Source organism: Lathamus discolor, chromosome 18 (genome assembly GCF_037157495.1).
Source record: "Lathamus discolor isolate bLatDis1 chromosome 18, bLatDis1.hap1, whole genome shotgun sequence".
NCBI lineage: Eukaryota > Metazoa > Chordata > Aves > Psittaciformes > Psittacidae > Lathamus > Lathamus discolor.
Genome location: NC_088901.1, coordinates 1,475,863 through 1,487,122, shown reverse-complemented (window position 1 = coordinate 1,487,122; position 11,260 = coordinate 1,475,863). Strand labels below are relative to the sequence as shown.

The following is an 11,260-nucleotide window of genomic DNA, read 5'->3' as shown; positions in this document are numbered from 1 at the left end:
GGACGGGGATGATGCTGAAGCTGCAGCATCCTGCCCCTGGGCCAAGCCCTGAGCAGGCTCCAGTTTGCAGCAGGACCATTGCGGGTGCCTGGAGCATCCCCACCACAACCGGTGGGACCCCCATGGTGTCCAGGGAGAGCCGCCCTTCCCAAGCCCAGGGAGGCAGCTGAATCCAGCAGTGGGGATCAGTGCTGGCTGATTCCTTGGGGCAAACAGTGGGGAGAATCCCCTTGGGAAAGCAGGCAGAAAGAGGCAAACCAAGGGAGATAAAACAGAGCTGCGCAGGAGATGGGCCTGGCATCGCCTCCGGCTGTCTCTGCTGCAGGCTCACAGCAGAGTGGGATGCAGGGAAAGACTTTAATGTGCTTTGTCAGAGAAGCCTGGAGAGATGAATTGGAGCTGAGACACCAGCCAGCCCGGGTGTGTGACCGCAGCATCGGTGCCATCCCTGGCGTGCCGCTCTGCGGATACAGCCTGTCCCGCAGCAGCAATGGGATGTGCCCTGCCTGGTCTGTAGCTCTGGGCTCTGCCCCCGTGCCCGGAGCACTCGGCTGCAGTGATTCCAGCAGCACCCTAGTGGGATTCATGGGATGCGGTGCCAGGGGCTCACAGCTTGGGCACCCCAGCCCCTTGGTCCCCTCTTGCAGGGCACAAACGTGGTCACTTTATGTAAGCTGGAGGATGTGCGTCACTCCTGACCCACACGGACACTGCTGGGCTTTGGGAGCTTGAGGCTGCTTAATTTGTCTCTCCTCCTGGCCACGGAAGAAGGCAGCAGCAGGAGAAGGACAAATCAAATTACAAGGCAGCTAATGAAAATAATGGGGAATAAAGCACTTTGGAGGCTGCTTGGTTGGATTCTATTTCCGTGTGTCACTGGATTTCAATCGGAGATGTTTCTAGCCCTCAAGAAGCAGTCACTTAATTGCCTTTTGTGATTAGCTGCAACTCAATTGACCATGAATTTCTTGTTCTTGCAGACCTGAGCCTTTAGCACATGAGATGCAAACAGCTCCAAGCAGGGCTCCAGCCCCACGGCTGCTCCCACCCCATTGCCTGAGCACCCAAAGCCCTTCTGAGCCTTTCCAGAGCACGGCCCTTGCAGCTTATCCCAGGTCAAAGGGCTGGGGGCTGCAGAGGGTCCTCCTGCTGAGCAGGGCTGGGATGTATCCGTACAGCGGGAGCAAGCAGGGATCTGTTGGAGGCTTTGCCTGTTTCCATGCGATGGGCAGGTCCCTGCTGTCAGCGCCAGCCTGGGCTAACAGCTCCCTTTGCAGCTATTGACTCCAAGTGAATAATGTCCAGATACAATTTTTTTCTCCCGATAAAAGCTGATGGGTTTTCTATTATTGTCAGGGGTGTTTATTAGAGCAGAAACATCCTCGTGCTGCGCTCGCAGCCTGACTGCTGGGAAGCGGCACGAGTCGGCGGGGATCAAACGTGTTGCTTGGCACCATGGTCACAGGGAAGTGAGGGTGTGGGGGGGGCACAAATATCCCCCTGCCCAGCTGGTTTCATGCGGAGCATCATCCCAGGGTGATCCCTTGTCAGAAAGGAGCGGGGAGACGATGCTCTGGCTCAAAGGGGTGCTGGGATACAAGGGGCTGGCTCGTGCCTCAGCGACCAGGCACTGGACTGCAGAGGCAGTGATTTCGGGTCAGGCAGGGTTTATGTGGAAGCTCTCGCCCATCTGCTCAGCGCTCTCCTGTGCTGGAGCTGCAGCCCCTGAGCATCCTTTTGGCATCTTGCAGTTCGAGATGAGTAATGGCAGCAACGTGACTCGCCCTGTCCTTCCCCGCTCCATGCCCACCCATGCTCCCCAGTCCCTACGAGAAGGGACATGAATCCTCCTGCTCCTTAATTACAGGGATGTGCCAGGAGCCTTGTTCAAGGGCAGCCGCTCCGGCCGCTGTAATCAACTCTGCACCATTGCCAGGGGTCTCCTCCCCATCACCCTGCCTCTCCAGGGTGGCTTGGCCGGGAGCCCGCTGCTCCCTCCCTATCGCTGATGGCTGGAGTAGGAGGTTTGTTTGAATTAAGCGTGTTGGGCAGCAATTAAACGGCTCTCCTGATCCATTAGAGACCGCAGCAGGTTTTGCACTCCCATCCTGCATCCCACACGGCTGGCAATATTTTCTCTCTTTTTAGGGAACGAAAAGAAGAAAGGGAAAATCTCTTTCGGGAGGCTGGTTCTGGCTGACAGCTGAGCTGATACAAGCTGGTAATGTACTTTATTCTGCTTAATAGCAGTGATCTGCCCAGCAGGGATTAAATCAGAGGCGCTGATACCACGCCTGAGCAATGGAGGCAGCTGACGTGGGGAGCGGTGGGAGAGCAGGGCTGGCCCCTGGGCCATGGATGCAAGCGATGCTTTGGCTGCAGTGGGGCACACTGGGGGCCTGCTGCCCCCCACATCACACTCAGAGCTCAGTGGGGAATGGAGCCACTTCACACCTCCCCTGGGGCAGGATCGGCTCTGCCCAGGGGGTGGTGGCAGCCCCGGGGGTGCCTCTGGGTGCGGGATGCTCCGTGCTGCGGGGCTGGGAATGGTCCAGCTCCATCCCTGCCCCAGTGCTGCCCCTGGGTTGTGGCCGGAGCTGCCCGCGGGGTCTGGCCTCACTGCTGGGCTGCCACTGGTCCCCATCCCACACGCTGCAACCCGGGAAAAGCCCTGCGGCCACTTCCCCTTTCCACCTTCCCTCTCAGCAGGCGGCCCCAGGCAAGGGGGCCATGGGACCCACTGCTCCCCCCGGAACGGGCCTTGTCCGAGCCGTGGGCACCCACCCTCCTCCACGCTGCGCTTCCCACTCTGCCCAGCACCGTTCCCTGCGTCTGCACTGCCACTGCCTCATCCCACGGGACCCTCGGCTGCCCAGCCGGCTCCAGCCGCCTCCTGCCCTGGCCTCTCCACTGGGCTGGCTGGGACCCATGGCTCTGGGTGTGGGTGCCCCCAGGGATGGCACCCGGCCTCTTGTCCCCCTGTCCCACCCCAAGGACGGGATCTGTGGGCCCATGAGGGTGACTCAGAGCCGAAGGGGAACCAAGAGCAGTGTCATGGAGGCGCGTCGGCTCCATCCCTGATCTAGGGAAGGGGCCGGCGCCCGGGAGCTGTGCCAAGGATTGGCACCCTCAGAGCCTCCGTGGGGGCAAACCCATCCCTGCGGAGCACAGGGATGGGGTTCCCAGTCCCCTCCGTACAGGGTGAGGGGTCCCACCGCGTGTACCCCATGGGCAGCGGTTGGTTGTGTCCCGCAGCTCCGCCTGCCCTCTGTGCCCACAGAGATGCCCCCATCACCATGGCTACCCACGGATATCCCTGCTCCGGCTGGTAAACAGCCTGCAAGCCGCGCTTCCGACCCGGAGCGCTGCGGGTTGCTCCACCGCAGGGAAGTGTCGCAAGGGCAGCAGCTGTGGGAATCGGCCCCATACCCCATCCCAGGGAGCGGCACCCCCCAGCATCCCTGCGGGCAGCCCAGGGTGTTCTGGGCAGGGGAGATCTGGGGGGGAAAAACCCCTTTCCTTGGGCTGTGGGGTGGCTGGATACAGCCCCGGGCCGTGGCCCTGGGGCCAGCTCCATGGGAAGTGATGCTGGGAGCGTGTCTGCTCTCCTATGGCTCTCCTATGGGGTGGGGACCGTGCTGGCCGCAGCGTGGGGCTGAGTAACGCGTGCTCCAAGTCCGTAGTAAACAGCTCTTTGCACAACAGCCCCGTTGCGAAGGCCGCGAGTGTGAGCCGGGTTGGGCAATCCCCTGTTTACCCTCGTGTTCCAGCCCCATCCCACAGGACAGGGGGTTCCCCAGCCTGCCATGGCGGGGGGCAGAGCTGCCTGGTGCCCAGCAGTGAAAGCCCTGGGATGGATGGGCAGGACCTTGGGCAAGATGCTGCTGGAAAAGCCTGGGTTACTGGGTGGCGCAGGGATGTGTTACTGGGTGGCACAGGGATGTGTTACTGGGTGGCACAGGGATGTGTTACTGGTTGGTGCAGGGATGTGTTACTGGGTGGCACAGGGATGTGTTACTGGTTGGCGCAGGGATGTGTTAATGGGAAGGTCAGGCCTTGGGTTGCCCTGGGGGTTGCCTCACTCAGGGCAAGCCGGACTGCGTGGTGTGAACGTGGGCAGCCTGGATCAAAGGGGCTTTGTAGGGCAGCTCTCCCCATGGCAGGGCTTTAGGGGACAACCCAGGCTTGCTGCAAGGGACAGCAGTGCTGACCCCAGGGACCAGCAGGCTTGTCCCAGGAGCGCGCTGATGATGGCAGGGATGAGGATGCAGGGATGAGCCCAGTCCCCTGCCACGGTGACACCAGGTTTGCCTCCTGCCCTCTTGAGTCCCACTTCCCCCTTCCAGGCGCTCACAGCACAAAGCCCCATGCTCCGCGCTGCGGTGCTGGAGGCCGGGCGCTGCTCCCCAGCGCTGGATGCGTGCGTGCTGCTGGGCTTTCCTTCCTGCGGCGAGCGAGGCGGTCGCAGCCTTCAGGGAAGTGTTTTGCAATCACCTCCTTCAGTCACAGCAATTAACGGCGCTGGGTTTGAGGAACTAACGGTGGAAGCAGCATGTTAGCAAACAGGCTGAGCACGGCCGGGCACCGGGAGCCAGCGCCCGGGGCTTGGAGCGGCTGCTGAGCAGCGGCTGGGCACGGAGGAGAGGTAGAGGTGGAGGCGAGGTAGGGATGGTGGGGATGGTGGTGGCAGTGGTGGTGAGGTGGGGATGGTGGCGAGGTGGGGATGGTGGTGGCAATGGTGGTGAGGTGGGGATGGTGGTGGCAATGGTGGTGAGGTGGGGATGGTGGTGAGGTGGGGATGGTGGTGGCAATGGTGGTGGGGTGTGATGGTGGCGAGGTGGGGATGGGTTGTGTGGTGCTCTGACCGTGCTGTCTGTGGCTGTGAGCACTGCTCTGCCCTGTCCCAGCCACATGTGCTGGGTGCTCTCCCCCATTTCTAATGCTCCATTCCTTAGAATGGAAGGAGCTGGGAGCACTCAGAGATGGGCTCAGTGTGGGCAGCACCTCCCGGGGCCGGTGCTCAGCACCACCGAGGACACAGCCAGGACCAGTGTGGGGCAGAGCGGGGATGAGCCGGTGGCCAGGCAGGGGCAGAGGCAGCCACTGCCCCTGGGACCACTCCCAGCAGCACAGGGGAGGGGGCACAGACCGGACCCCGCCGCTCTGGCCAGCCCCGCTCATTCCTTTCCCTCTTCCAGCTTATCGGATCTGCCCCCCCCCCACCCAGCTCTCAGCCTCCCTGCAACCACAAATCTCTGCCCGGCAGAGGCTGAAGATACCTGAGATAAAATCAGCCCGGCTGCGGCCGCACATGGGGTGTTGCAGCCCGGGTTTGGTGTGCGCAGTACCAGGAGCTGGCTGCGCCGGAGGGATCGCACTGGAGCACCTCACCCCTGCTCCTTTCCAAGCGCCAAGCCCAGGGGCAGCGGTGTCAGCGCTGCACAAGGGCTCTGACAGCGCAAGCACCTTTTGCTGGTGATGGTGGTTGGTCTGGTGATCGTGGCTGCACGGCTCCTCCAGCCCCCCTCATCCCAACAAGCTCCTGTCTCCATCCCAGGTGATGCCAAAGCCACGGAGACCATGGCGAGGCGCGGTGCCGGGATGCTCTTCCTGCTGCAGCTCTCCCTGCTCCTGCTCCTGCACCCAAGTGGTGAGTGGGACCTGCTCCATCCCATGCACCCAGCGCCCACCCTGCATGGCCGGGGCTGTGGCACGCAGGGGCTGCTCCGAGGGGCAGGAACGCTGGCGGCACAGCGGGTGCAGGCAGGATGGGGCCCGGTGTGAGCCATGAGGCTTGCCCAACGCCCGGCTCTTCCTCTCCAGTGGCTGGGGGCCCATCTAAGGGAAGAGGTGCTCATCCCTCTGTCCCGGCTGGGTGCTGAGGGGCTGAGCTGGCTCCATCCTGCCCCGGATGTGATGCGTTATTCCTGCTTTCAGGGACCGTGGGCTGTGCCCTGGTGGCCGTGGACTCACCCATTGTGCCCCTGGGCTCGGCCGTCACTGCATCCTGCACCATCCAGAGCAAGCTGTGCCGCGGCTTGGAGCGGGAGAAGGTCCGGATCACATGGATGCTGGACAACGAGCCCATGGCTGGGAGGCAGAGCCAGGGCCCAGGAGACACGGAGGTGTCCAACCTCACCCTGCCCCAGTTCAACCGCACGCAGGCCAAGCTGTGGTGCCTGGTGGAGTGGAACGGGACCAAGCAGCGCGTTGGCATGGCCGAGATCAGGGCAGGCTGTGAGTGAGCAGGGCAGAGCTGCTGGGGCAGGAGCAGCACCCGGCGCGGATGCTGACGGGGGCTGCTTTGGGGCTGTGCCAGGGGAGGTTTGGGGAGCAGTGCTGTGGCAGTGTGGGGCACAGAGGGGGCTGCATCCCCAGATGGGTGCTTTGCTCAGGCTCTTTCCCCACCCCTCTCTCCCAGATCCACCCTCAAAGCCCTTCAACCTCAGCTGCATCCTGGACCTCAGTGACTATGGGCTCACGTGCCAGTGGGAGCCGGGGGCCAGCAGCCACCTCCCCACCAGCGTCGCGCTGAAGTGTTCCGGGTGAGCCCCGGGGTGACACATCCCCAGTGCCTGGTCCCTCACCCCATGCCAAGGCCTCATCCCCAAGCCCTCTCCTCTCGCTGCGGCAGGAGCAGAGCCCCGGCAGTCACAGGGTGCATCCCGCAAGGCGGCCGCAGCCGCTGCACGGTGCCGCGCCGGCTGCTCCAGCTCTACCGGCACATGGAGATCTGGGTGTCCGCCACCAACGCCCTGGGCACGGCCGAGTCGGAGCATCTCTGCATGGACCCCATGGATGTCGGTGAGTGACGGCCCCAGCCGCCCCGGCACAGGTCAGGGGCCAGGGGAGCTCATCAGCACCGAGACAGGGGTATTAGAGTGTCATTAAACACGTCAGGCTCTCAGGTCGTCTTTATGGGCAGCATGATAAATGGCTTGCCGGGATGAATAGGTGCCGAAGCTGCATTACAGACTGAGCAGCGTGTGCTGGCGGGTTCTGAGCCATCGGTTGACCTGCTGCGCTCTCCAGCTCTCTCCAACCATTGATTACCCATTCATTCAGGAGCTCTATTAATAATGCATCCAGCTCCTATAAACTATTCATAAAAGGAACCTTCCCAGGCGGTGCGACCCGTCCTCCCTGCTCTGGACCCGGGCAAAGGCTGCCCATGAACCGGCTGAACCCTCCCATGGCTGTGCTGGCCTCTTGCCCCAGGGTAGACCCGAATGTGCAGATTTCATGGCCTTGAACCAGAGTCTGGGTCCCACAGGGTCCGTTTTTCCTGCATAGGCATTAAGGCTGCAGAGCAGGGGCAGTGCTGTGCTCCCCAGCATCCCCCCATGTCCTGGGCAGGGGCACATCCCCTGCTGTGAGCCATCCTCCTGAAGATTTTGGGGTGGTTTCTCCCCATCCCTCACCTTGGGCAGGCCAGCACCAAGGCTGTAGCTCGTGCCATTAACAACAGCCACATGCAAGGCCACGGTCCCAGTGTCTCCAGCTCTCCCCTCTGCTCTTCCTCCAGCCAAGCTGGAACCCCCAGCCCTGCGGAGCATCCAGTCCATCCCCTTCCAGACCGACTGCATCGCCCTGACCTGGGACGTGGCCCGGAGCAATGCGCACATGGAGCTGCAGTGTGAGCTGCGCTACCGGACACCCCAGGACACTGCATGGGCTCTGGTGAGCGTTGCTGGGGGCAGCAGGACCAGGGTGGGTGAGCGACCCGAGCCAGGACCTGCCCTCTGCTCCACAGCCGCTCTGTGCCCAAGGCAGGAGCCACCACAGCTCTTTCTGTGACTGCCACCAGGTCACCGACATCGTGGGCCACGCTGGCAGCGCGCAGTGCTGCGGCTTCCTCTTCGGCACCCAGTACCGCTTCCAGATGCGGTGCCGGCGGAGCTTGGCACGGGGCTACTGGAGCGAGTGGAGCCCGGGCAGGAACTACACCACCCATGAGAAAGGTGGGTGCGGGGTGAGCGGGGGGTGCCCTCTGCCTCGCCAGGCAGCACAGCCATGGTGGCGTGGCCGTGCTCGCCCCTCAGCTCCCTGCCTGTCCTCCTCCTATCGCAGCCCCCACAGGGAAGCTGGATGCGTGGTGGAGCGCTCAGCCGGCCATGGGGGGCAAGGGGCTGGAGGTGCAGCTCTGCTGGAAGGTGAGCATGGGGTGGGGGGGGTATACGTGGGGCAACTGGGGCATCATCCTGGGCACTGAGCATCCCTGTGGGTACCGAGCATCCCCGCAGGTACTGAGCATCCCTGTGGGTCCCGAGCATCCCTGTGGGTCCCGAGCATCCCTGTGGGTACCGAGCATCCCTGTGGGTACTGAGCATCCCCGCAGGTACTGAGCATCCCCGCAGGTACTGAGCATCCCTGTGGGTACCGAGCATCCCCGCAGGTACTGAGCATCCCCATGGGTACCAAGCATCCTCCCAGGCACTGAGCATGAGTACTGAGCATCCCCACACTCCCTCCCTGTGTCCAGGCCCCACGGCGGCAGGAAGCTAATGGGCGAGTGCTGGGGTACCACGTCACCCTGAGCCCCAGGAGGAGGGGCAGGGACCCCTCCATGGTCTGCAACACCACCCACACCCACTGCAACTTCTCAGCACCCGCGGGGACCAGGAGGGTCTATCTCTCAGCCTACAACGCAGCCGGCGAGGGCGCAGTGACCGAGGTTGTCCTACTGGAGAGGAAAGGTGAGAGCAGAGCACCAATACCTCCGCACCCTCCTGAGGCTCTGCTGCTCCCCCAGCAGCTCCCTGAGCTCTCAAACTGGGTTGGAGCAACCGGGGGGCTCCGAAGCAGGCAGCAGGGATGCTCCCCTCTCCCATCATCCCCGCTGCTTGTCCCCATGCAGGTCAGCCCCTGGCCGGCCTCCGGGCTGTGCCCGGGGGTGAGCACAGCCTCTGGGTGCACTGGGAGCCACCGCGGGTCCCGGTGGCCGCATACATCCTGGAGTGGCTGCGGGTGTCCTCGGAGCCCAGCCGCTGCAGCGCCTGCTGGCACATGGAGCGTGATGGGGCTGCCACTGCAGCCCTCATCCAGGGTAAGGCGGGGGGTCCCTGCCCTCCTGGCCGGTGGGAGGCCGGTGCTATGGGGCAGGGGCAGCACAACCAGGAGTTCAGGGCAGCCAGAGCCCCACATTCCTGTCACCCCCCGCCCCATCCACTCTCCGTTGCAGATGGCATTGAGCCTTTCCAGCGGTACAACATCTCCGTGTACCCCCTCTACAAGGATGCCATAGGGGTGCCTGTCCACGCTGTAGCCTACTCCAAGCAGAAGGGTACGTGTGCTCCCAGCAGCCACCCTTGGGGCCGCAGGGGGTCACCCCACACCACGGAGCCTTTGCCTTTCAAAAGGGAGAGACCCAAGTACCCCTAATTCAGGGGCTCTGCAGCAGAGCTCAGCCCATGGGGCTGGGTCTTGGCTTGTCCGTGAAGCCGCTCTCTGCTGCCCAGAGCCCCACAGGGGCATGGCATGGGGCAGGGCCTGGTGCCCCCACTTCAGCAGTGGGATTTGCCACTCAGAGCATCCCCCCTCAGTTCCAATGCTGATCTCTTGTCCTGCTCTGTTTCAGCACCGTCCTATGCCCCGAAGCTCCACTTGAAGAGCATCAGCAAGTCCAGTGCCGAGCTGTGCTGGGAGCCGGTGCCCGTGGAGATGCAGAATGGTTTTATCACCGGTTACACCATCTTCTGGGCCAACAGCACCGCAGATATGTCCAGTGAGTCCTGCCTGTCACCCCTGCCCTCCATCCCTTCTCCATGTGTTGGGTGAGGACAAGAGCAGATTCTGCCCATGCCAGAGAGGGTTGTGGTGCGCACAGGTCCCACGTGCACCACCAAGGGACCATGCAGGTGAGGACCACGCAGCCCCCACCATGCCAACAGCCCCCCATTTCCCCAGGTTCCACCCTGAATCCCTCTCTCAGCTCCTTCATCATCCGGGAGCTGAAGCCATCAACGCTGTACAAAGTGCACATCATGGCATCCACGGCTGCCGGCGGCACCAACGGCACCAGCCTGACCCTGGTGACCACAGTGCTAGGTGAGGGGTGCAGGAACAGAGCCTGGGTCTTGCCCCAGCCTCGTGGCACAGCTCATGGCACAGCATAGACAGAGGTGCCCCGCACAGCTCCTCCTGTGACCCTCTCCCTGCCCGCCTTCCAGATGATGCTGAAATCCAGTTCCTCTTCCTGACCCTTGGGCTGGTCTTTGTCCTGCTCATCCTTTTGCTCATCTGCTTCCAGAAGAACGGACGGTGAGTACTGAGAGCTGCCATGGGCTGGATGAGCCCTGCACTGGGCGTCCCTATGCCCAGCCCTTGTCCTGGAGGGACAAAGTGGATGTGAGGGGCGGCAGCATCCCTCCATGAGCTTGGCAGCAGTGAGGCCACCACAGGACCACCAGTTCCAGGCCCTCCAGTGATCCCCTGGTCCTGTGGTCCCCAGCGTGAAGCAGCAGTTCTGGCCCAGCGTCCCCGACCCCGCCAACAGCAGCCTGGGCAAGTGGGCTCCGGCGGAGCTGCAGCAGGTGAGACCTGGGCAGCTGCTGCCCCTGTGCCCTGCTCCGCACCCAGCACTGCTTGAGGGGAACAGGGGGGGCAGCGGAGGGGCTGCAGCCTGCAAACAGGCTCTGACCATGCACTCTCTGTGCCGCAGGAGCCTCTGCAGGTGCCCGGTGTGAAGGAGCCCGGCCCCGCCACCATTTCTACCGTCACAGTGCTGGAAAGGGCGGCGGGGAAGCCACCATGTGCCGCGGAGCCCTCCATCCCCTGCACCGTGCCGCAGGAGGGCCGGGGCAGCCCGGGCCGGGGCTGGTCCGCAGCGGAGCCGTGCCGGGACCCGGCCGGCAGCGAGGAGCCCGTGCAGTACGCGCGGGTGATGGGCAGCGGGTACAAGGGGCAGCAGCACGGCCCGCCCCGCCTCTATTTGCGCTCCAGCTCCACGCAGCCGCTGCTCCTCGACCCCAGCCCCAGCCCGCTGCCCTACGAGAACCTGTGGCTGGGCTGCCCGGGGGACGGCGGCTGCCCCGAGGAGCTGCCCGCCACCTTCCCGCTGCTGCAGGGGCTCCGCATCGGCGGCACCGAGGAGCTGCCGGACTGCCGGGCGGCTTAGTGCCGGGGGCCGGGGCTGCACCGGGGTACAGGGGGCCCGGCTCGCTCCGCCACTGCTGTGCGCGTCCCCTCCTGTCCCCTCCCTGCTGCAATAAACGGGACGCGCTGAGAACGGCCCCGAGCATCCCGGTGCGAGCAGAACCAG

The 11,260-nt window shown here is 63.7% G+C and overlaps 1 protein-coding gene across 3 annotated transcripts; it reads left to right on the top strand.

Moving 5' to 3' along the window:
- The first annotated feature begins 4,468 nt into the window (after nucleotides 1-4,468).
- Nucleotides 4,469-11,227, top strand: CSF3R (colony stimulating factor 3 receptor). Of its 3 annotated transcripts, none has more exons than XM_065697886.1 (16): nucleotides 4,469-4,645; nucleotides 5,558-5,650; nucleotides 5,938-6,237; nucleotides 6,422-6,545; nucleotides 6,635-6,804; nucleotides 7,526-7,680; nucleotides 7,808-7,961; nucleotides 8,071-8,153; nucleotides 8,483-8,696; nucleotides 8,858-9,046; nucleotides 9,182-9,283; nucleotides 9,578-9,724; nucleotides 9,907-10,047; nucleotides 10,170-10,260; nucleotides 10,451-10,532; nucleotides 10,661-11,227. In XM_065697886.1, exons 2-16 carry the CDS (start codon nucleotides 5,581-5,583, stop codon nucleotides 11,114-11,116), a joined length of 2,478 nt encoding a protein of 825 aa, XP_065553958.1. In that variant the 5' UTR covers nucleotides 4,469-4,645; nucleotides 5,558-5,580; the 3' UTR covers nucleotides 11,117-11,227. The 3 variants fall into 3 exon arrangements, with proteins under 3 accessions (XP_065553958.1, XP_065553957.1, XP_065553959.1); XM_065697885.1 differs by having other exon boundaries at nucleotides 4,469-4,662; XM_065697887.1 differs by lacking the exon at nucleotides 4,469-4,645 and adding an exon at nucleotides 4,870-5,475.
- The last annotated feature ends 33 nt before the right edge of the window (nucleotides 11,228-11,260 follow it).

Bases quoted from the DNA above. Each gene is read 5' to 3' on its own strand.
- CSF3R (XM_065697886.1), top strand. From the start codon at position 5,581: ATGGCGAGGCGCGGTGCCGGGATGCTCTTCCTGCTGCAGCTCTCCCTG. The intron at 7,681-7,807 runs GTGAGCGTTGCT...GACTGCCACCAG, and splicing joins AGGACACTGCATGGGCTCTG to GTCACCGACATCGTGGGCCA. The intron at 7,962-8,070 runs GTGGGTGCGGGG...CTCCTATCGCAG, and splicing joins CTACACCACCCATGAGAAAG to CCCCCACAGGGAAGCTGGAT.